We start from the raw sequence: 24,645 nt of genomic DNA on the forward strand, positions 1-24,645 counted from the left end.
TCACTTTTGATTGACACATAAAGCATCCAGCCAGTCCAAACCAACACGTTGAGTGAAACAGTTGTAGCTGTAGATCTGGGATACACCTTTATATCCAACTGTTATGTTTACATAATCAGTGCTTATTTGAGGTGAAACAAAGCAAAAAATAAGACACAAATATATTTTAGGTAGACAAAACTTGACACATTCCAAGCATTTTACAGTCAATTTAACTTTTGTTTTGGTTACCACAAAGAGACATTTTTGTTCTGTACTCTGCCATTATTTAACTGTTATACTGAATATTTAATATATTTAAACAAATAACTAATGGTTAAGTTGTTCATCAGGTTTAACATTTATCCAACAGGCCTCAGGTAGTGTAAAAGAGAGGCTATCGCTTAAAGGAGGAGAGTTTACCACATGCCTGCGTGATCATAAATCAGCTGGATGATGTATGATCACGCAGGCAAAGCAGGTGTCTGATGCTACAGACTCAATACAGATCCTCCGTTCTCTCTGTTATATCTTTGTGTATTTATTATAACTCCGCCTCAGGAGAACTTCATCAACATTATTTGAGTTTGCATCTCATTTGAAAGGGTAGTGAGCGTGGGATCACTTTACATCATTAGATCATATTAAACAAAATGTCAAGTTGACTGAGCGGAGTTTACACTGTGTCAAATGTGAAACATCTTGTCGGTGCTGTTTGACAGACACGCATATCTTCGTCTTTATTGGGGATCATAGTATGTCATTTATCAATTCAAAGCCTGAATAACCGTTTGGTATAAATAATCTCGATGTTTTTTTTATTATACAGTGGAAGATAAAGGCTGCAAAAAGAAATACAAGGTTAAGGAAGATATCTTTGATGTGCTTTTAGTGTATTCTTTTTCGCAAATATTAAGAATATAATTAAGCAATAGCTCACGACAGGCCGTGGTATATGCTCATTATATCACAGCTAAGGGGCGTGGTTCGTTTTAAATGTGTTTCCTGTATGGCGAATACAGCTGCTTTATTTATGTCTTCTGCATGAAGTTGTTGTGAGTGTGGAGGGAGCAGCTACAGGTTAGCTTAGCCTAATCGATCAGTGCACTATGAAGCCAGTGCTAGACAGTGAACTGTCAACGGGGGGAGCCCCGCCGGTCATTATCGGCCGATATTCACTCTTAATAGTTTGATCGGTGCTCTCTATAAAGGCCGACCAGGAGAGCTGGATCTGATCGATATGGACATAAACGCGAATGAAGTATAACCGGACGCGAGAGAGAGATCAGATCAGCTGCTAAGTCTGATGGAGACACGCTGCTCCGCCCTCTGTTTAGCGAGCTGACCGGACTGCGCAAAATGCGTATATGAAGTCATCTTACCCTCGTGGGGGCGCGCTCATGTGATTGGCTTAGAATGAAGGAGACATCTGATTGGCTATAGATAGAAAAAATTACAAGTACGAATCGGCTGACCGTCAGGGGAGTCTCAAAAAACCCACACACGAATGCAAAGCGATCCATGCACAGAAAGCTGTTTGTGTTTGCAGGTTTAGGGGATTTAAACGGGAAACTAATAAGTGAGGATCAAAAATACATATGTAAAACTTTTTTCTGTATTTGGATTTTATTTACATGTATATGAAACGGAATACATTTGTGTGTGCATGAAAAACCTGTATGGATCCGGAAATACAAGTTTGAATCCTTCTGTGTGCATGTGTGTATTATGAGACTGTTCTGAGCCCATACGTTTAAGAGACGGATCACGTTTTGTTCAGCCGGATAATATCCACATGTCTACCCTACTTTTAGAATTTTCGAAGCATAAATCTAGTTGCAAGAAGCAACATGCTAACGTTATGCTATTTGGAACTACAGCAACGTCACGCCAACTTAAGATCCATATTCAAACATACAGACTCTAAATGGTACGAGTTGAAGTGTTTGTTTGAACAGTTTGCAGGAGGCAGGTACTTGCTTTCAAGCAGAACAGGGCAAACAAACTTAGCGGGAGTGTTTTACGTGTTCGGTGTAATGACGTAAAACGTCCTGGACAACGTCTTATTCAGCCACTTGTTAACAACCATCGTTTTTCAGACACGTAAACTCTTCAAAAATCACCATCGGGGTCACTGCTGATGTATTTAATGTCGTAGAACAAAACGTGATCTGTCTCTTCAATTTGTGTCAAACACAGACCTTATATGGAGCTATTTTCCAAAATCCTATGGAGAAACTGCATTGCTTTTTATCGAAGTAACCGGACGTGGTAAAAATGCTAACTTACTTCCGGGTTTTAGGAAGCGTCACTGCGGTTCTCAGTATATCACGGCTAAGAACCAATCAGATTGCTTGATTTGACTTGTCCGTTTTATACATTGATTTAAATGATTGTTTGGTATATATATATATTTGTCCTGCCTCTTTGCTGTTTTTACACCGTAGACCAAAAATGGAGTGTATATTATCCATTGTATATACCAAACAGGCCCTTATCAGAGGCAGCATAATTAACACTTATATTGGTCTGAATATGCATCAGCTGTAAAGCCAAAGCTGAACCTGTTAGACTGAAGATGCAAATGATTGATTTTATATAGGAGATGACTTTTGTTTCTTTGACAGAATTCATTTTTTATTCAAGAAAACACAAGCACATCATACACGTACAACGTTGACATCAGGGATACAAATGTTCACATACAGAGTGAAACAAAAGCAACAGAAGAATAAATGAATTCGTAAAAAATACCCAAAAGTCAGATTTTAAGTAAAGTATCTGTCAAATACAAATGGTTATATTTAATAGTGGTGCCATATTGAAAAGGGAAGGTAAAAGTGTGTGACATTTTAAGTAAACACAAATATTTTTGTTGGATTGTTTGTCCATTCAACATCAGACCAAACCATTCTCAAATAAAGAGGGTGATAAAAATATATAACAACTTGTTTCTTCATGGATATATTGGTAATGATTGACATTTGATACAGCCACTTGGTTACGTCCTTATTAGGCGACCAGCTCTCAGTTCAGATGACTCCACCTTTTTCCAGCTCCATCAAGTGAGTGTAGAGAGGAAGGTTTAAGCGGAGGGGAAGAGGAAGCAGAGCTCACTTCATACACTACCGTCGACACTTTCCCGCACCTTTATTGGAAGTGAGTACTTTTATAACACTGTTTTATTATTCATTAACACAGATAGGAGTAAAATACGTAGGTTTTTTTTGTTTCTGCACGGTGCCAGTTTCCGTTACGTCGTAAAGTAAAATTCATTCAAATTGGTGAAATGTTTTGGTTATCTTGATGTAGATTAAAAACCTTTTGTATACATGTGCTGTAAATTACGATTTTTTCTTTTAGCGGGTTAAAGTTTAAAGAGAGTCACATCCGGCTTTATTTCTTCTGTGGCGCCCAAATGTCTCTCCATTGTGTGGTTAAATATTACATTTGCACACAATATTTTAACTAGTAATTTTGGGTAATACTGGTATCGTCCTGTTTGCAGCCCGCTTCTCATCAGTTGCACCTGTGCTGCGGACAAAGAGCTCATTGACAGCCGGGCTATTGTTCCACTGCACTTTGAAGGCAGTAAATAAGCTGTGTGTAGATTGTATATGTCAAACATAGATTAGGAGACACAGAGAAGACATTGATGTGTTTAACAGGTAGGTTGTCGATCAGAAGTGAGATTTACCTGCTAGCAAAACATGATAACTGTTTCTAACGGTTCACATTCTTGCACCATAGTTTCCTGCTTTTAGTAGCTTCAGTTGTGACTAATGTATTGTCCTAAAGGCATAGATTAGTGTATGTTTTAAGACAGGTGTTTGATCTTTTCTGTGTGTTTGAAAGGTTTTGGTAGCTTACTAAGAGTTGTTTGCTAGGCTACGATTAACGCGGTTAGCATCTACCACCATGCAGCAGTATGTCAACGGTTAATAGTAGGGGAGACTGGGGACAGCTGCAAAACGTTTTTCATTTTGCTTAGTTACTTATAGACTTTTTGTTCTATAACAACTCATTTTTTATATATTAAACGTACATATGTGTGCTATTTACCCATACCATTTAAAGATTAATATATATTACAGATTGTTCACAATATACATTTGAAGGAAAAACAGTCAGACACATCATGGACGGTAATATACTCTGATATTCTCTCTAGTATTAATATAATACTCTTTATTTCACTATTTAATTTTCAATTTTTCTCTCAATGAGCATAGTATTCTTAAAATGTGTATTGTTGTACAATAATATTATAGTTGCATTTATTTATACAATATATAAATAGCATTATTTATTGTACAAACCTGCATCTGTTTGATATCTGATTTTCGTTAAAGTAGTCGATATGAACGCTGACCTTGGGCTTCGGGTGATTTTGGTTGAACTACTCATTATTTACCTCACAATCACTTTTGCAGTTTCAAGAAAAATATAAACTTGTATGTGGGTTAAAAATATTCTTTAAATCACCCCAAAATCTACTACTTAAAAACATGTAAAATGCTGTTGTGTGGCTCATTAGCTGTGGCCACAACGTGTTGCCACCGTCCCCACTCTGTCAGCCGTGACGTCACACCATGTGCTCGCTACACACACATATTTTATCACATGCTTCCAATGTCACTTATAAGTCAACAGGACAGTATCACTAAACTACACTTCATGTGAAATAATTACTTTTATACCTTCCAAAAATACTATTTTCAATAAATACAGCAGCACATGCCTGCTGTTTTATTTGTGGCAGGAGGGTATATATATATATATATATATATATATATATATATATATACTCATACATACATCTACACAGTATGAGTGTCCTCTGTCTTCCGCAGTATTAAAGCTTTGGCAATGTGATTTTGAATCATCTTGCAATTGATCTATGTAAAAAAAATAGTAAAAACTGTCCACCCCAGTTTCTTAAAGTCCCAGGTGATGTATTAAATGTCATGTTTTAGATATTACATTTAATATGATATAACACAGTGAAAAGCAGGACATCTCAATATACAAGAGGCACGAAACATTTAAAGCACATGAAATAGAACTTTAAAGATGAATCTATTATCAAAGTAGTTGCTCATTACGTTTCTGTCGATTGACTTATCATTGCAGCCATAAAGTAAATATGAACATTGTTATCTATCATTATGTAAAGATAACGTTTCTTGATAATTACTCTGATACTTTTCTGAGCAGTCTACATTACTGGATGCTACAGCATGAGTCATGCCTGGGAGAAAGACAGAACCAATTACACCTCCTTTATACAATACAAGGATACTGAAATTGTAGGATTATACTACACCAGAAAATAGTACCGCAGTTACAGTTAAAAGTTGACACTTTGACACGGACCACATTTGAAATAAAACGCATTTTCCGCAAAACATCAGTAACTGTTTGGACATAGAAAACAATTTACAAAAAATACATTCTTTTATTTGATCTCAAAAAGCGGATGTGTTGCAGCAGAACCTGAGCTTGTTTCTTGATAGACTTTGTGTTTCTTGAATGTCTCATTGATGCTTCTCTTTTCCGATGATGGCCTTGGGATAGATTAAGGATCACTAACACTGAGGGCAGTGCGATTATTTTTGGTCAATAATTGATATCACGATTATTAAATACGATTATTCATTGACTTTGAAACTAATTAAAAATAATAATTTGAACAGTATCTTTTTAACTGTTGATTACCCTGAACGTATAATTCAACTGAAAAATAAATGATACATTTATATTTACATTTAAATAAATAACATCAAAATAATAAATACCAATAAACAAGATCAACAAATATTTTGGAGCGCACTTCAACAAGCTACTAAACATATATGAATATGATAAATAAATGAGACTAAAATAAATTCGATCAAATATGTTGCAGTGCACTGTCACAACCTAGCAAAGCAAAGCAAAGTCTTTTTTCCCGATTATGTTGTTTTCGTAATTGTGGCAGGCCAAAATCGTAATTGCGATTAAAATACGATTAATTGCACAACCCTAGTAGACATCTGTCAACATTGGCAGTGGCATGGAGACAAAGAGGCTCAAGGTCAACCAGCGCAGGTGTACCCACCCACTGATAGTAATGTAAACACTGCAGCAGCATTGTGACTGTTAACCTCCAACTTTGCATGTTGTTATCACACCATCAGCTTCCAATGTCAACACCTTCTCCAAAGGACTCATTCATTTAGTTACATGGGAACTGTTTGCCGTGTGTTGTGTTTATGCAGCAGTCTTTATACAGGGTGTCCGCGGGGTCTTAAAAAGTATAAAAAGTTGATGAATCAATTTAGCGAAAATTAAGGCTATTAAAAAGTATTAAACTGCATTTTCCAAGGTATGACATTTTGTAGCTTGTTTCCAATAAGTATATAAATGGTCCAAAGAGGTTGAATTCTACAGTCTGCCTGAATGTAATCATTGCGTAGGTGTGTAGTGATTCTGTGTAGTTTATTGATGGCATCCCGTTGGGTTTGACGTCGTCTGAACAGGAAATCGCACGCTCACTGCTTGATGGCGCGCGAAGGTCCGTTTACGCCGGTTGTTAAACAACATCGTTTTGGGGAAATGCAAGTCTGCGTCCAAATGGTTGGAAGAGAAGGAGGAAGGACAATCAATACTGTATATAGTCAATGTGAGGGAAAGTGTGTCGCCAAGGTAACCGGTTAAAACTCGAAGTTGCGATGAGGTCTTAAAATGTATGGAAAGGGTCTTAAAAAAGGTCTTACATTAGACTTCAGGATTCCGGCATATACCCTGCTATACCATTACCATAGTGTCCTGCTGTTAGGTCACTGAGCAGCTAAAGTTCATTGCTACAGTAGGTAGTGAAACATGTTAGTCATGCACATTTTCCTCTACAAATATTCCCACCTGGTTTGGTGTTAAAGGGCTCCTTGTCACCTCTCTGTGACTTCAGTTCACTGACGCACAAAGCATGCTGGTGTTCCAGAAAAAGTGGCGGTTTATGACCTTGGGATATGGGACAGTTTATGGCCTCAGTGGCCTTACATAGTTTCTAGTATAATGGTAGGGACCTGCATACACTGTCACTCTTTACTTTTAATTTGAAGAGGCTAACACAGGCCCATATACAAACTGCTGATACATGAATGCAAACTTAAATGAATGTTGACAGTTATCTTGGCCCAGTTTTGCTTTTATGCGTCGAATAATCCTTTTGAACAAGTCAGTTTGTCAAATCTTAGCTATTAGAGGACTCTAGTAAATGCATTTTCCTCCCATGTTAATGGATTGAAACCGTTGTAAGTGATGCTACATGCTCCAAATGACAGTGAGAGGTTAATCTTTGATCACTGAACAATAGAGTACTTCCTTGCTTATGTTTCAGGAAACTGTTAGAAATTCATGCTTTGAGGTGTTTCTTCCTGTGTAGAACTTACATAACATTCAGCGTGCATTCAGGCTACTGTTCTGAATGTCAGCGAGGGTGCAGTTAAAGATACTGTTATCTGTTACAGCTACACTCTGCACGGTTTACTTTGAGGCTGATTATCTTTCATACAGTATAAAAGCTTTTCTCGAGGAAGAAGAGTGAACCGTTGGCACAGACCGCTGTCCAGAAGTCCTCGGTTTTTAATCCACACTAACCAAAGCAGTAACAGATTTCTGCACGTGTGTCTACTTACAATTTGAAGCTCCTTTCCAGTAGCTGTAACAGCAACATGCAGTAAAGATTTTATCTTACATTATACATATTTTTCAAGGACAATATAGTTAGATATTAAGATAAGATAGTACTGTATTGATTCCAATTTTGGAAATGTTTGTGTTGCAGCAGCATACAATACAAATTAAAATAAATAAACAAGAAAGTAAAAAATATACATGTTGAATTTACAAATTAGCAATAACAATATTACAATATTACTTTAAATGTAAAATGTGTGATTTTAAGTCCAAGAGAGTCAAATCCCAACATTTCATCAAATAAAAAAAACAAGAGAAGTCAGGCTTAGTAGTTAAGCACAAGTGTAGTTTAATACTAGTTGTTCTTGTTCTTTTTCTAAATGGCACGATGTCCTTGGCTCTGATTACGGCTGTGTTTTGACCAGCATGCCTGACAAAGTGGCAACAAGTTTAGGTTTGTTTTTAGTTTCATCAATCGTTTTCCTTCTGTATCTGTCCTGTGGTTATAACTGTGCCTGCTTGCTTTTAGCCTTGAAGAGATTTCATAGATAGTGTTTTGTAAAACAGCTGCGCCGTCATTTCATTGGAAAATTAGACCAAAGGTCAGCTTGTAAAAATAAACAAAAATACACATTTAAAAAATATGACTGTTTAGGAGAAGTTTGCACAACTCCATATTGTCATCTTTCTTTCTGTTGTATTACACATATCCGAAAGTCCCAGTTGTTTATTTACTACAGCTCAAGACATTTGCATGTTTCGTGTCATACTACAGTATGATGCCGTAGCTGCGGCATCTTAGGTATTCTAGACGGACACGAAGAGTGTCATTCCAGTCATAACTATGATTTGCATGCTCACGATTCTCAACCTGGTGACCCGGCCCGTTTTACACTTGCCTCAGCCATCAATTGAAGTTGTTTTGTCAATGAGTGTTAGCTTTGTCTCTCGTGACGCACACAAGGACGCACCATTGCGTCAGCAAGAAAACCCTTCAAAGGGGGAAAAGGATCCAATCAATTCACTGGATGTTTAAGTGGGATGATGATGATACAATTAGACAAAGCTCAAATTGAACTTGGTACTGGAGCACAGATGGAAACACCAGGAACCAACAGGCTGGCATACATTGCTGATTGATTTGTAACATTCAAATAGTTGATGAAGTAAAAGAGTTTACTTGTCTGAATACTTTCTTTTGTAATTGTTGGAGTAATCTTTTTCAATTAAGGTGCTAAAAGTATTTGTTTTTACTAAATAGAAATCTACTAACTCTATTGATTTTGACATGAAGACAGTTTGGTAATGTATCAAAGTTCTTTAAGCCATTTACATTTAGTCTCAAGATTTAAGGTTCTTTCATTTCATTTCAAACCTTTATTGATACAGATGAATCCCATTGAGATCATTGATCTCTTTTTCAAGGGAGACCTGCTCAAGTGGTTCCACATGAAACATAAAAACATAAACGGAACAACAAAAGGTCATCATCCAGCATCATTTACATAATTATCCACATAAGCAGGTACCAACAGCTTCTGATTGAGTAGCATCCAACCGAGCTTTAAACACATTTAGTGGCACCAGATTGTTCAGTTTCCATTTAATTTGCAGACTATTCCAAGACAGAGGAGCTGCGCATCTAAAAGCTGTCTTCCCTAAGACAGTCCTAGCAGTTGGCACATTTAATAAAACCACAGCATTCGATCTCAGGCAGTAGCCACTTACAATTCTCCGTGAGATCAGGGAGCAGATATAAGATGGAAGTTTCCCTAGCATGGCTTTGTATATAAAAATGTACCAGTGACTGAGCCTCCGTACAGTTAGTGAAAGCAAACCAGCCCTTGCATACAGGGTACAGTGATGGGTTAATGCTTTACAGTTTGTCACAAATCTCAGTGCACTGTGATACGCAGCATCTAACTTGACCCGGCAATTGGCAGGTGCATTCATATAGACCAGATCCCCATAGTCCAGCCCAGGTAAAAAGGTCACAGAGCCTTTTCCTGGCCTCAAGCGAGAAACAGGACGTGTTCCTGTAGAAGAAACCGAGCCTAACCCTCAGCTTTTTAAGCAGGTTATTGACATGAAGTTTAAAAGAGACAATCATCAAGCCAGATACCAAGGTATTTGTAACGGGTAACCACTTCAAGTTTTAGGAGAGACGGAGGTGTTCTGTTTTTAGACTTCTCTGTTTCAGTGTGTGTACTCTGTATAAATGCTCTCTAGTTGATCTGATTGAAATTACTAACAGAGCACTTATATACTAATAAAGGACTGGCTACTCAAAGCCAGTTGAGTAGCACTTGAAATGTTTTGGCTCTATGAAGCCTGATGTACTTATATGATTCTGTTTTCTTCAAGTTTGTGTCTTGTTGGTCGAACGCACTTATTGTACGTCGCTTTGGATAAAAGCGTCAGCTAAATGTAATGTAATGGGATCCTCCTTAAGTTTTTCCCTGTGATGAAAGGTTTGTTTGGAAATTCCTCTCGGATTACCAAACAAGATATCTCGCTCTGAGCTCAAGTCAGAACTTGTAGATTTTCACACACTCTTGAGCATTGCCTCCTTTTGTGCTCTTGGGTTCATCTTGCATCTTTTCTCTTTTCATAGTTTCAATCAATATTATAGAATTTGAGCTTGAGTTCAATCGCGATAAAGAAGATCTAACATGTTTTTTAAAATGTATTTATGTGGAAGAGAACCAAATGTCAGCAGTAAAATGACAGTTTGCAGAACACCTTTTCACTCAGACATAGAGTGGTTTACATAGTTGTGTGTGAGCACAGTTTTCTTGTGCAATGAGAGACTTTACAGCCATTACATTAGCTTTTACTAAAATGGATTGGATCGTGTGGTTTAGCTGTTAAATTATTACTAATCTGAACAACAAAGTGCTTTGCCCCCACTTTATTGTGGAAATGTCATTTGTAAGGTTGCGATGCACTATTGTTGCCTGTGGGAGGTTCCAGAAATCTGAGTCGTTGATGCTCAGAGGGAGGGGGGAGGGCCGCGAAGAGAACAAGACCTGTTTTAAATGGTCGGCATTGTCCGAATACCTGCAGGTTGACTGCTTATGCTCGCCCACGCCCACCTAAACACAGACCTCACCCTGTAAACACGCGGTGTCCCGACACGTTCAGAAACATTCCAGTGAAGGGGGGATAAGAAGCCGTTTCTTTTTAGGTTGGTTAACTTCAAGTTTGTTTAAATCTGTCGTTAAAATGGCAGCACTCTGTTCTGCATGGTGCGCAGCAGTTTGCATTTGATCTCCGAGATTGGCACTTGGCGCGTGTACAAACATATTTTGAGATTGACAATAAACTTGACTTTGACTTGTTTATTTGACATAAGGCTAGTTTACGTGATCATCCTCTTTGCATATTGCTGTATACCTTTATAGCTGTTCTGCAAATATGTCATAGCCAGTCACATTTGGAATTAGTGTTTGGAGGTGACAAAGCAGCAGAATGATGCTGGAATAGATCGAGTTGTAGCCCGTTATCTTTTGATATACAGTTATGTCAAGCATATTTGGAGGCAGGTCACCTGACTCCCAGCTGACATGGTGTGCAGGAAGTGCATTTGTTTTACCTTGGTTGTGATCCAGCTGGACGGTTTAGGAATTGATGTTGTTTTTTTGTAACACTATTCAACTATCGCTGATTATATCCTTTGAACTTGGCATTCACTCAACCTACAAATGGCTGCCATTCAATCCTTTCTGCTGACTTGTTTAAAAGTTATGAGCACAGAAAAAGACAATAATAAACATTAAAATAACCCGACAAATACAACATCTTCTGTCCACATTGTTGCTATCCAGAACAAAACCACTAACACTTGGTTTACCTCATCAATCACAACTTTGCTCTGCCATTTGTGTAGTAATGTGTCAGTTATCGTCATGTTTTCCATGTGAACAACTATTAGAGTTGTTCACATGGCTTAACTTGACCTGAGATTCGTGCTTTGGCAGAACGGTCAGACTCCTCACACCGCCGTGTGACACGCTGATGGAAACTCAGGGAGACCTCTGCTCAGTGCTGTAATGCTGCGGACACACACACACACACACACACACACATTCCTGCTGTACACTTTCCAAGGAAACAGATTATTCTTTGGGATTTTGCTGTTCTAATTCAAGATTATCAATCGTTTAGAATTAAGCGTTGGCAGTCGTATGTCAAACACACTGAAATCAGTCATTCTTTTTTCTCCCTAGTGCTACAGTATAGCTTGTTCTATGTTAGTGATTATATCCTATTTTAAACATCTGTTTACTAGGGGTGTAACGGTATCCGTATTGGTCCCGTACCGTCACGGTTCGGACGTCACGGTTCGGCACATGCAGTCACACGGCGAATACGCCTTTTTTTTCGAGTGGGAAAAAAGTCTGTCATTCAGGGCAGTATTACACTATATATAATCCAGGGGGCGGTATTGCGCTTAAAAGCCAGCCGCCCGTAAATAACAAATGAAGAACAACAAAACGAACACAATACATGAAGAAGAACAGTTAGTAGCTACGGCGAGTTCACACAACACACAGGAGCTAGAAGACCCACCTGCTTCTTTTAAATCAGCTGTGTGGGAACATTTCGGGTTCCCTGTGGACTACAACAATGATGGGATGCGAGTTGTGGATCGGACGAGTACGGTGTGTCGGCGTTGTTCGACAGCGGTGCGGTATGCTAGTGGTAACACGTCAAACATGCTCAATCGCATCCGAGTCAGTCTCAGGTTGCGGTCGGATAGTTAAAAATCAGCTCCTAAGTTCTAACCCTATCGTCTATTCCTTGACCTCTGAGTGAAACGTCACAGGGTTAAGGGATAGTGGATAGGAGAATTAAAAAGGACTTAGGAGAAGAGACTGCGGTACTTTAGAGAATCCGAATGCACTTTCACTATCCGACGTGTTTATGATGCCCAGCGGACATCATGAATGTGCGTCTGCTGCTGTGGGGAAACTATGGAAACCACAGTTTTCTATAGCGGACTACAACATGGATGTTTAATAAGAACGAGGGACTTCTGTGAACTCATCTAGAGACTCTGCACCGTGCTCTGATGCTGCTGCTTTGCTTTATGAACGTGGACAACAGAGAAACATATTCTTCATGACCAAAGTTGGAATTGAAATAAAAAAGGAAAGTGAAACTTCTGCTCGTCACCCTCTCCCTCCGGTCCACATTAATACCAATGATCCCAATACGTATGATTGTATGAACTAAAGATCTTAAAATCAATATAAATGTATTTATTATAAACGTTAGTCCTTAACATCTATCACTGTGTATATCACCATTCAAACTAGGGATGCACGATATTGGTTTTTTGATACCGATAACTTCCTGCTTATCAAGACCGATACCGATAATAAAAAAAACGCCACTAATTATTTTAACGCATGTGTATTTTTTTTCCTCGGCCGCCCCGTAGTTTCAGAGCGCATCGAGTTTAAAATGCCATCTGCAAGCTGATGCTGACAGCCTGCCGCCCGCTTGTGGCAGACCACGCTCACCGGCAGGCACCGACTGGCCATCGGGAGGACCGGGAGGGTGTGTGTATGTGTGGCCCGAGCGAGCGAGAGAGAGACCTTACGTGCATTGTTGTTGTTAGCATCTGGTGCTAGCTAGCTGCGCTAACGGATATAAGGAGCTGTTTAAATGAAAACAGAGGAGCGACATTTCGCCACAACTGCGCCGAGCACTTGACTTTATGCAGGAAGCAGACAGCGGGACATTGTACGACAAGTCAGCACACTCAGCACGGATACATGAACATGATTGCAGCTTCCAGGCAGCTCCGGTTCGAGCATATGCCTTGAGTTGCACACACACACACACACACACTTTGTATTGTATTATTGTCTTCGTACGCTTGGCGATGGCGATGTTTCAGGTGACTGATCAGGTTCGAAGTATTAGGGAGCGCTGGATTTGTGAAGAACTCCCCTCTTCCTAAACCACTAATACCACAGTACTGGCAAAACGGGAGGAGCCGAGTGAAAAACAAGCGCCCCTCATCCTAATCCACCCACACCGCAGTATTTTTTTCTTTTTTTTTACCTAAAAAATATATTGTATATTATCGGGACTATTAATACTGTTATCGGGTTTATCGGGATGACGTCATAATTCCTAATATCGGACCGATAATTATCGGGCCGATAATTATCGTGCATCCCTAATTCAAACATCTTTTAAAAGTTGAACAAACTCCACACAGCTCAGTAAAGACTGAGATGTTGACTTTATTTGATCATTTCAGTAAAAACTAACGTTCATATTTCTCTTGTTGATTATAATACTGATGAACGTTCAAAACAAAGCACTTTGGCAACTTACCACATACGTTTTAAAAAGCTTTATTAAGCACCGTAACTTTCATGATATCATTTCTCCGTCATAATCGGTTGTTTCCGTGAACGGCCGACTGTTGAGTGACGGCAAATGCTGCGGCTGCAAGGCATTGTGGGGCAGCATTTTCTCCTCTCCTTTCGGTTAGGGAGGTCCAGTGGTCCCTAAGCTAAAGGAGGCTATAAAGGAAGTTTGAAACCTCCTTTCCTATCATTCTAGAGAATTGGAACAGCACTTATCATGGCTGCCACTGAGGGACTTCCGGGTCATTTCACTCTGTTAGGAAGGTTCCTAAGCTAAATGGACTATTCGACTGCAGCCTCAGTCCCCAGCGAGAGGGTTTTCTCGACGGCAGGTGACGGAGTTACCGCCAACAGATCTGCCCTCACTGCTGACAACGTAGACAAACTCATCTTTTTGAAGAAAAACTTGAAAATAGAGTAAAGCTTGAGTACCTTTATTTAAGCATAATGGCCTCACACACTCGCAAGTTAATTACACATGTTAGACATTGCTCCTAAAGGTAGGCTACAGATTTGATTTTGTTTTATATTTATCATTGTATTTATTTTATATTTTGACATCAGGAGATGTTATCCAGTTCTGTATTGCCTTTTATTGAAACACTTTCTTATTATTTATTTTAATATGTTCAAGACATTCTTTTTAGTTGTACAGCTTATTTAACCTTTTTGTTTGACATCAGCCAATATAAATAATATGGCCATCTGAGTGTGTGTGTTACTGTTTGTGGTTTGTTTTTAACTGTGTAATACAGTTAATGATTCCAAATGTTAGAGTTCCTAATTTTCATACCAAAACTTGCACTACTGTTACAAATAAATAAGTGTGTGTGTGTGTGTGTGTGTGTGTGTGTGTGTGTGTGTGTGTGTGTGTGTGTGTGTGTGTGTGTGTGTGTGTGTGTGTGTGTGTGTGTGTGTGTGTGTGTGTGTGTGTGTGTGTGTGTGTGTGTGTGTGTGTGTGTGTGTGTGTGTGTGTGTGTGTGTGTGTGTGTGTGTGTGTGTGTGTGTGTGTGTGTGTGTGTGTGTGTGTGTGTGTGTGTGTGTGTGTGTGTGTGTGTGTGTGGCTTGTTTATAACAACTGTCAAGTACAATTAATTTGAGTATATTTTACTTCATGGTTATGTTGTTTTTTTACAACATGAAAATACAGTCAACATTGTATAGTTTTGTCAAAATACTGACATTTTTGATATTATAGATTTTTGGAATCATTGACAAAGCATTTGACAAATGCATCCAACAGTCACAAGGGGGACTAGTAATCTGATTACCCTCACTGTTCCATTTTGATTTATTTAATAACTTTATTGAAGACAAGTTGTAGGAGGGGTTAAAGTGCACTGTTGTGCCTCCATCACGGCACGGGTAGAACCAGTCAAGTGCATCAGAAACAGTTTAACACTAAGAGGTCATTAGGAGTGACTCAAGCTCTTATGCAGCACTTTCAGATGACTGCAATGTAAACGTTGGAGTTCAACAAGTATCCACACAGAAAATTCATCGGACAAAACGCTTTTTAAATTGTTTAGATATTTAGCATTTTCATCTTTTCAATACCATTAAAATACTCCGAGACTAGAGTTCTTATGGCTTTTACATTTGACTTATAAGCCTTCTGTAGATTGACTGCAGTGTGTGACTCTAAATGTTTAACTCGCTGCTATGTTGTGATTCTCCTCGGAGCCACTAGGAATAGCAGTGAGATCAGAGTAGGTGATTCCCTTTTCAAGAAAGGCAAGCCCTCCTTATAAAACACATTAAGAAGAATTTTAAGTATTATTATGAGTCATGTCCGCCCTTTGTAGCAATCATCTGGTCTGCCGTTAGTTTTACCGTCCAACCCTGAGCAAGCATCAAGATCTGATCACCGTTTATGGCGCTACCTAGCTTAAATGTATGTAAGATTGTTCTATGGGATGCCAGTAAACTATAAATGTACACTTAGTTTTCAAATAAACGTGTAGCAATCAAGCATGCACGACAAAATTGCAAAATGGAAAGGCATGCATTTACTCCTTTTCCAGGACATGTATTGTCTCCGAGCACAGAGAGAGACATGGAAGCTAGTTTAGTTGTATGGGTGTAGGTCGGGTAGAGAGCCAATAAAGGCGTAACAATGGCTCCCTTCATGATAACAGAGTCTCCTCTGATTTCTCGCCCACTGCCTGTGAATAATATTATCAGCCCACCCCTGTGCAAAAACTGACAGCGCCACTCGACAGTCGTGTGTGTTTTCATGTGTGTTTCAGTAGAAGAGGGGTGTGGACAGGAGGGTGTGTGTAGGGGGGACATGATTAATTCAGGGCGGTGGTCACACAGTGGCATTTTTATTTCTATGTTTTTTGTAGCGTGGGTTTATGTACAGTAGGGGCCGTCTCATTCTGACCCCAGTTGTATTCTGTCTATGCGCTCGCTCGCTCACACTCTCTCTCTCGCCCTCCCTCTCCTTCTGTGAGCTAGTTATTCATCCTGTGTGAGTCAGGGAGGGTGGGGATTCGGAAGACTGCTGTACCAGTCACACTTTGTCAGTTTCTCATTCCCTAACCCCCGTCTCTCTCTCTCTCTCCCCCCCCCCCCCTTCTCTCTCTGTATCTGTCCCTGCTCTGCTGTTTTCTCTCTTTGCTGCTGCCGCCCTGCTGCTTGCCGGCTCGCCCTCACAGTTCAGGGAGAGGCTTTGCCGTCCTGTGGAAGAGCAATCCATATTGGATTTTGATGATTGAAGGGGGAAACCTAGTCTCAACAAGGTAAGTTGCAATACGTCTGATAGAAGGTGAACTAACGTGTGTGCCGACATGCTCCTGGGTTGTTGTCTTAATCGGGGGAGATTTCTGTTCTGTGTTTGAGGACCTGTTCTGGTTAATATGTCCTTCTTATTGCGGACACTTTCCAGTGTTTGACTAATGGGCTCCTGTCTCCTGCTTTTCCTTTTGGTTCATCATTAACTCAAACCTCGTGAACTCTCTTTTTCCATCCCTATGATTCATTGACATGGTTCTCATAGGAAATGTTTCCCCCTCCCTTTCCGCTTGTTGTATCTGTTTTGGAGATGCTATCTAGCCACTTTGGAGCCAAGGCTGCCTAGTATTGAACTGGTGGTTTGTGCAGTGGGAGATATTAACACTGGGTTTTTACTTTTCAAACCACTTTTGTTTTAGTTTGGTCCCAAGACAGCACTGGTGTAGCTGTGGGCTGTAACTTCTGAACATTCCTCGTGAAAGAGGACACAAGTCATTGCCTGAAGGTACGACGGTGTCATAGTGGTCATGTGTCTGCAGCTAAATGGCTTCCCTCTGTCATGGGAATAAAACAGCAGACACTTTGTGGCCCGTCTCACAGTGGTGAGGAAGTTGCTGTCCTCTTATGGAAAGACTTGTAGTATTGCTAAAACAAATAAACAACATTCAAGCAAATCAGTTCTGGTTGTGCTTGTAAAGTGGTGTGGTTTCACAGTGCTGGAATAAAAAGGCTTCATTTCCATTTTTTACAAACTTCAATCTTCTTCTTGGACTTGGAATACAAAGAAATGAGTGTCTTTTCTTCCCTGTGTTCATGATCATAAGACCAATCACCTGACTTAAATCAGTTCATGATTAGTCGGTATTCTCAAACACAAGTATCTAATGAGTCACATGTTGCCTTTCATACAGTAGTTTGAACATGAACACAGAGGTTTAGATCAAAAAGCAAATCCTAAATATCTTAATCCTGTCCACGGCATCATTTCATTTGGAAAAGTGGCTTTTGGTGCCAACAAAACAAATCTACACTTAACTATTCAAATTCAATGCATTACCAACACAATTTAAAGAGAATGTTGGCTTTAAGAACTTACATTTCCATAGCAACAATACAGATGGTGAACTCAAATGAATGCCATGTGATGCGGTGAATCTGCCAGTGCACCATTTAGAGTCACTTTGTTGCAATGACCCTAACATCGCCACTTACCTGACCAGAGAGTCGTCTGCTTAATTTAACTGTTCAGCATTTTTCCTCAGAACAAGACAGAGTCTACAAAGACATGAGGGTACCTTTGTTGAGAAGTGATGCGCCTGCCCAAACGCTTCATCGTTGGTACAAAATCAACCACAGCGTTATATGTAAGAGTTTCTGAAATGTCATATCTGTATAACAAACCGTCATTTGCACGGTGGGTGATAACGCTGGGGACTGCAAGGCGACAAAACTCCAGTTAAAGTTTGGGCAAAAAAAACAAGAAAAAACTAATGTTTGAGAAGATCGACCAGAAAGATACTGTGCTGTAATGTTGACATTGACTCGTAGTTAACAATTGAACCAACTGCAGGGGCTTATCTACAAAAGAAAGTCCAGTTTGTGATATATAATCGGTTTACACTGTAGATGTGTGCTGTTCAGCGTTTTACCTTTAAGATAAGATGAACCTTTATTAATCCCCGAGGGGAAATTCAGTTGTGCACTTTGCCACAGTGCACAACATCTAAAAAGATAACAAAACAATTGCGAAATAGCATTCCTCAACATACAACAAGCTCATTAGACCAGTGGTTCCCAACCTGGGGGGCGCGGCCCCCTTGGGGGGGCGCCAAAGATCGCAGGGGGGGCGCCAGGCCTCAGATGATTTGAGGCCAAATATCATATTTAGAATTTTGTTTGTTTCCACTCACGCCGTCCTTTCATTTCTTCATACAGCGGGAATCCATATGAATTAATCCTGAGTCCAATAACCATCAAAGTCACTCCAATAGTGCTCCTTACAGTAATTACGCTTTCATCCTCCTTTAACAAAATACTTCACATTCATCCAGTTTGTGACAGGAGTTGTTGCATTTTTGAGACTTTTAAACCACTTTTAAAATAACCACTGTTGCGGGGGGGGGTGCAACTTCCAACAGGAGTCATTTGGGGGGGCTCTTGGGAAAAAGGTTGGGAACCCCTGCATTAGACTACACCTCAAATGTTTTATTATGATGTATCTTCTGTTGCCGTTTACCTGAGCTGCACCTTTGTGAGCCCTGCTCCCTTCCCTTCCACGGCTTCAACTATTAGCTGTTAATGATATTGGTTTAAGGCGGACTGTTCTCTAAGCCCAAGGCAGTGAAAACTCAGAGCTTTGTAGATTGTGCAACAATAGGTTGGTGACGGAGGAGACCACACCCTGCTTGTTCTTAACTTTGTGATATGGTGAGCCTGCGTCAACAGAAAAATATGCACTTCTAGAAAAAAGAAACATAGCATCAATGTGAGCACATACTTGTAGTTGAACAATGTGCTGTGGCAGTTCTCTAATACATGTGATTGCTACATATGATATTACATAAGGAGAAGCAACACGTTTTGGTTTTAGGGAACTTGGATATCGATGTCGTGATTCTGGAGTGTTCAGGAAATGTCCTTTGTTTGCTCCCAGCTGGGTCCATTTGAGGAGAGCCGTGTGTTTGTTGTCTCTCACTTTTCAGCGCACAGATGGCGAGTTAGGTGCCGCCTTCCTGTGGGATAAGGGAAGCCCTCCGTGTTCCTTTTAGCACCGCCTCTCAGGTGTTTGACAGGAAGACCTCAAAAGCACGGGGGATGATTCTCGACTGGCCGATCCATTAAAAGCCAAACCACCCGATAGTCATAGGGATTTTTTTATTTTAAATATCATTAGTTACTGTATGGGCCTCTGTTATGGCTTCCCCTCGCAGCGCTTCCTGTCAGACTGGGCAAATCTACTACTTTTTGAGAGGAGATGCGAGCGACCCCTACCAATTTGGACTGTTCCTAGTTTTTGTGGAAATCTGATAGGCTCATTGTGACTGCATTGTAGTTTTTGATTATATATTAAAAAAACACTGCGTTTCTGAGTCAGCATGTATGGTTGAGCGTGTGAAACTCTTTTAGCTCTTCATTTACGGACTGTACATGTTTTGGTACCGTTGTTGGCAGTATACTGTGAGTTTTTCCAGCTCACCTGCTGTTGTCTCGCTCGGCAGGTCTTGATTTATTTCTGCTGGGACGTGCTCTTACAAACTGAGAAGGCAGGTATCAGCACGAAATCCTAAACTGTCGTCAGTCATCGTCACATCGTCTTTATAACAGAAAAACTGTTGGTGGTAAAATGACTTCCGACATGTTTTTCTTATTGGCAAGGCCTGTCGATCTCAAACAGCCAGACAATAAGACTTGATTTTTATTTTTGTTTACCATTTCTGTAATTCATTGTTGAAGGGGAATACCTACAGTACACCTGGACATTTCACTATCCAGGAAATGTCACCACTTTTATAAAGCATAAGATTCCAACAAGGAAAGGAAATGATAACGGTTCATTGACCTCGATGTAAAACACGATGAGGTTAATTACCAATCTGAAGAAACATTTATAAGGGAGAGAATCTGAAGGCAGTGTCACAAAGGCTTACAAGTGTTTTATGTGGTTTTTTAGGCACATTGAGAAACTAAAAACTGTACAATTCAAGTAAGGATTCCAGTCCAAAACACAATCTCACCTAACAAAGATGTTTTACATACAGCACATAGGAGCATGTTGTTGACTAGCCTAATATCTCCACGTCGATGCCCTGATTTAGAAAAACTTGAAAAAAAGCAAATGTTTTAATGAAATGTCAATATTGGAATGACTTCCATGGGAGAGGAGGAAGCATTGCCGCTGTGTTTGGCTTGTTTACCAATATACAATAACAACAAGCTTCTTGGTGTGTTTTTGCTTGCAGATAATTGGGTAACGGCAACACCACAAGACGGCAAAGATGCTTCGACAGCTTCAGGAGTGGGGCTCTCATGCCGTGGACATCTACGACTTCCTCTTGGCTGGAGCTGGTAAGTGATTCACCCGACTAAATGCAAAAGATCACTTTTATGTCTCAGGGTCCCCGCGGATCCGTAAAAAGACTTAAAAGTCTTACAAGGTCTAAAAAGGTCTGGAATTTTAGGGGGAGGGGAAGTATTACATTGTATCTGGGGCAGTCATGTTGGGTCACGTGCACTGAATATTTCTCGTTATTCAAATGCAATAAAACTCAGTAACGGTTTATACTGTTGTCTAGTTCATCGATTTGTTTGTATTGGTATTATTCTTTCCTTTTTAGAGGTCTTAAAAGTCATAAAATGTGGACTTACAAAATGTGCAGATACCCTGATGTCTGTTATCTGACATTTCGTCTATTCTTCTTCCTCTAGATCCACGAATTCAGAAATATCCGCTGATGCAGAATCCCATTACGATGTCTGCTATCCTGCTGGGTTACCTCTGCTTTGTGATGTACCTCGGACCTCGCATGATGGCCAATCGAAAGCCCTTCCAGCTGAAGGAAGCCATGATAGTGTACAACTTCTCGCTCGTGGCACTGTCGATATTAATCGTCTACGAAGTAAGACACAAGACTTGAAGTCTCCTACATTTGAAGACGTGTTGCAATTACACACAGCACAGTGGTCTGATAGGAAATTGCTTAATATTGGTTGAATTTATATAATTTATATATATAAGTCGAGATGTAACTTGTTATAGCAAAGTGGTACACATTCAATGTATACAAATAAGTAGCAGCCTTTTAAAAGTTTTTGAATATATACAAATAGTGAACAAATGCCAGTACTAACAATATTATACTTAAACGTTGTATATATTGTCACACAACAGTGTTCTGCCAGGGACTGTGCTGGTTGTTCATATCTGTAAGGATCTTCTTTTGTTGTTCTTAGCTAGGACTGAAAATAATATTAATAAATGGTCTTGTTTTTTAGTTCCTTATGTCTGGTTGGACCTCCACGTATACCTGGCGATGCGACCCAGTGGATACGTCTGACAGTCCTGAAGCACTTCGAGTAAGTCCCTTCTGAATACTCAGTTGAAACTTCATTAGTACATTTGATAATGATTATAATGTAACCAAGTGTTTATTCTCCTCTCTAGATGGTCCGAGTGGCCTGGCTGTTCTGGTTCTCTAAGATTATTGAGCTCATGGACACGGTGAGTTCAGTCTTTTTACTCGACCGCCTTATTGTGAAGTTTCGGTCACCATTGATTGGCTTCAACTAATCAATGCCCTGTTTCGTTCAGCTTTTCTTCGTGTTGAGGAAAAAAGACGGCCAAGTGACCTTCCTGCACATCTTCCACCACTCCTTCATGCCCTGGACCTGGTGGTGGGGGATCGTCTACGCCCCTGGTGGGTACACATTTACCACATCTTGACTTTGACAAAGGGTTTGGAAATGATTAATGGAGTTGGAATAACAGGTGGGGGTAATGGCACCATTACTTCATCCTGACAATCAGCAGCACTGTCCTCCCTTCGGTTTCTGCTCTTATCTCGTTAAAGACACACTGAGAAGGCTGTGTGAATGGTTCTTTGTAAATGAAAGTGGACTTCCTTATGACGCATTATATTATCACTTGTATTTTGTGTCATACTTTATTTTGACATATTTATAACTTTCTTGTGACATACTATGCTTTAAAGTTTTCATGATTTGCTTTATTTTTACTTTGTAGGTCTTCAGCTGATTCAAATCAATGAAGACATATATATATATATATATAGTCCTACTTCTAGTTTCTTGTTCCTTGTATGCATTGTATTTAGTGGAGCGGGTCCATGCAAAAACAGACACACCACATACATTTTATTATTAGTCTGCACTTTTTCCCTACTCATTGTGCCTTGTTTAAGATACCATGATGTACTATTCTAAGATATTTGTGTTACCCTTTATGACATACATTACAGATGGACAGGGCCTCTGCAGATACAAACACTCCACAGATTGGTAGTGTTTCGAAAAATTCCTACTCGTTATCTTTTTGTGACAAACTATAAATACTTAGGCTTTTTGTAACCTTTTCGGTACCTTACCATTCTATGATTTTATTGTACCAAATCATATTTGACTTAATTCTTTTTTTCATACTATTCGAAGGGCAGGGTCTCTGCCAATACAGACAGAACACATACTTATAGTGGGTCACTCATGAGTGATGATTGACAAGGATTATTTCTGTATGAGTCTACACGTAGTTTTCCATTTAGGAAAATCCATCTCATTGTGCCAGCCTACAAATTCCATTTATGACGTCTTGTACCAGACTATACTTTGACTTTCTGCGAAATACTACAGTATGATATTTTTAAGATTTTTCTTATGACAAACGTTACTATTTCATGAAAAGAGCCTTTTTTAAGTGATGAGTTTGTTTTGGTGTCTGACCTTGAAAGAAAACTCAGGACCGACTGTAGAGTCCAGATTGTTTTTAATCAGCAGTTCTCTAGCTTCGTCTGAATGCCGTTTGTGATGATTCCCCAGGTGGAATGGGGTCTTTTCATGCCATGGTGAATTCCTCCGTCCACATCATCATGTATTTCTACTACGGCCTTGCTGCTGCTGGACCTCGCTTCCAGAAGTTTTTGTGGTGGAAGAAATACATGACCGCCATTCAGCTGGTACGTACACCCTGCAGTCTGCACTTTTCTGTGTTTGCTTCCTTTAACATTTACTTGTAGGCTTCTAGGATAAGGATGATGTAGCTTGAATATATTTGTTTTAAGAATTGTCTTCTCAATACCTGCCAAGTGAAAGTCTCTACTCCAAAGGCAGCGAGACAAATGGCTCAACATTTTCCTAAAGTGAATGTTTGGCTGACTCGTGATTTCTTCCCATAGACCCAGTTTGTCCTGGTGTCTTTCCACGCTACCCAGTATTACTTCATGGACAGCTGTGACTACCAGTTCCCCATGATCCTCCACCTCATCTGGATGTACGGCACCTTCTTCTTCGTGCTCTTCTCCAACTTCTGGATCCAGGCTTACGTGAAGGGTAAGCGGTTGCCAAAACAAGACGTTAAACAGAGCATGAACGGCACCGCTGTCCACGCCAACGGAAAACAGGAGAACGGCATCAGCGGCTCGAATCGGCAGGAGAACGGCAGCAGTCACAAGATGAAGAAGGCCTAGGAGAAGGAAAGGCCTCCGAAGCATGACCATGTTAACCTGTTAAAGCTACTGCGCATTCCAAAGATAGTTTGGCTGTTTCTTTTCCTGTGTTTAGTTTCATGTGCTGCAACAAAAGGGGAAGTGACATGGTCAATGATTTCCACAGTTGGGGTCCAACATTTTGGGTGGTTCCTTTTTGTTTGATGTTTTATAGTCAGGAAACCATTTATGGAATAAAATGTATGAAGAGAAGATGTTTTACCATCCAAATGTTATCTTCACTAATGTTGCAACAACCTCTTAGTTCAGTCTCACACTGGTGGCCTCGCACCTCTCTTGCCTTCACCCCTTTTCTGACCCTCACATTGTCCTGACCCCCCCTGTGGACAGATGACTGTACAGTTTCTATCAGACTTGAAAATACTTTTTGTAAATAGTTTTACAGCACAAAAATCCAACTAATTGTATTGGTATGCTTTAGACTTTCTAAATGTTATATTGTGTATTTAAAATTTAAATGCCAATAAATACAATTTTAAATTATTTTGTACACATTGTTTTGTAATGATTGTCGTGGCTTCCTTCCTTGTTTATCTATCAAGCCACTGGACGCCTTAAACAGACATGTTTTAATTGTTTTCTTCCTTTTATATTTGTGTTACTTACAGTTTGAAGAGTTGCTTGGC

The 24,645-nt window shown here is 39.8% G+C and overlaps 1 protein-coding gene across 2 annotated transcripts; it reads left to right on the forward strand.

The window, feature by feature from the left end:
• The first annotated feature begins 3,029 nt into the window (after positions 1 to 3,029).
• elovl1b (ELOVL fatty acid elongase 1b) lies at positions 3,030 to 24,502 on the forward strand. Of its 2 annotated transcripts, XM_034081293.2 has the most exons (9): positions 3,030 to 3,138; positions 16,709 to 16,792; positions 20,744 to 20,849; positions 21,210 to 21,400; positions 21,777 to 21,857; positions 21,946 to 22,002; positions 22,093 to 22,198; positions 23,334 to 23,470; positions 23,690 to 24,502. In XM_034081293.2, exons 3-9 carry the CDS (start codon positions 20,780 to 20,782, stop codon positions 23,978 to 23,980), a joined length of 933 nt encoding a protein of 310 aa, XP_033937184.1. In that variant the 5' UTR covers positions 3,030 to 3,138; positions 16,709 to 16,792; positions 20,744 to 20,779; the 3' UTR covers positions 23,981 to 24,502. The 2 variants fall into 2 exon arrangements, with proteins under 2 accessions (XP_033937184.1, XP_033937186.1); XM_034081295.2 differs by lacking the exon at positions 16,709 to 16,792 and having other exon boundaries at positions 3,034 to 3,138.
• Positions 24,503 to 24,645: the final 143 nt, after the last annotated feature.

Source organism: Pseudochaenichthys georgianus, chromosome 4 (genome assembly GCF_902827115.2).
Source record: "Pseudochaenichthys georgianus chromosome 4, fPseGeo1.2, whole genome shotgun sequence".
Classification (NCBI taxonomy): domain Eukaryota; kingdom Metazoa; phylum Chordata; class Actinopteri; order Perciformes; family Channichthyidae; genus Pseudochaenichthys; species Pseudochaenichthys georgianus.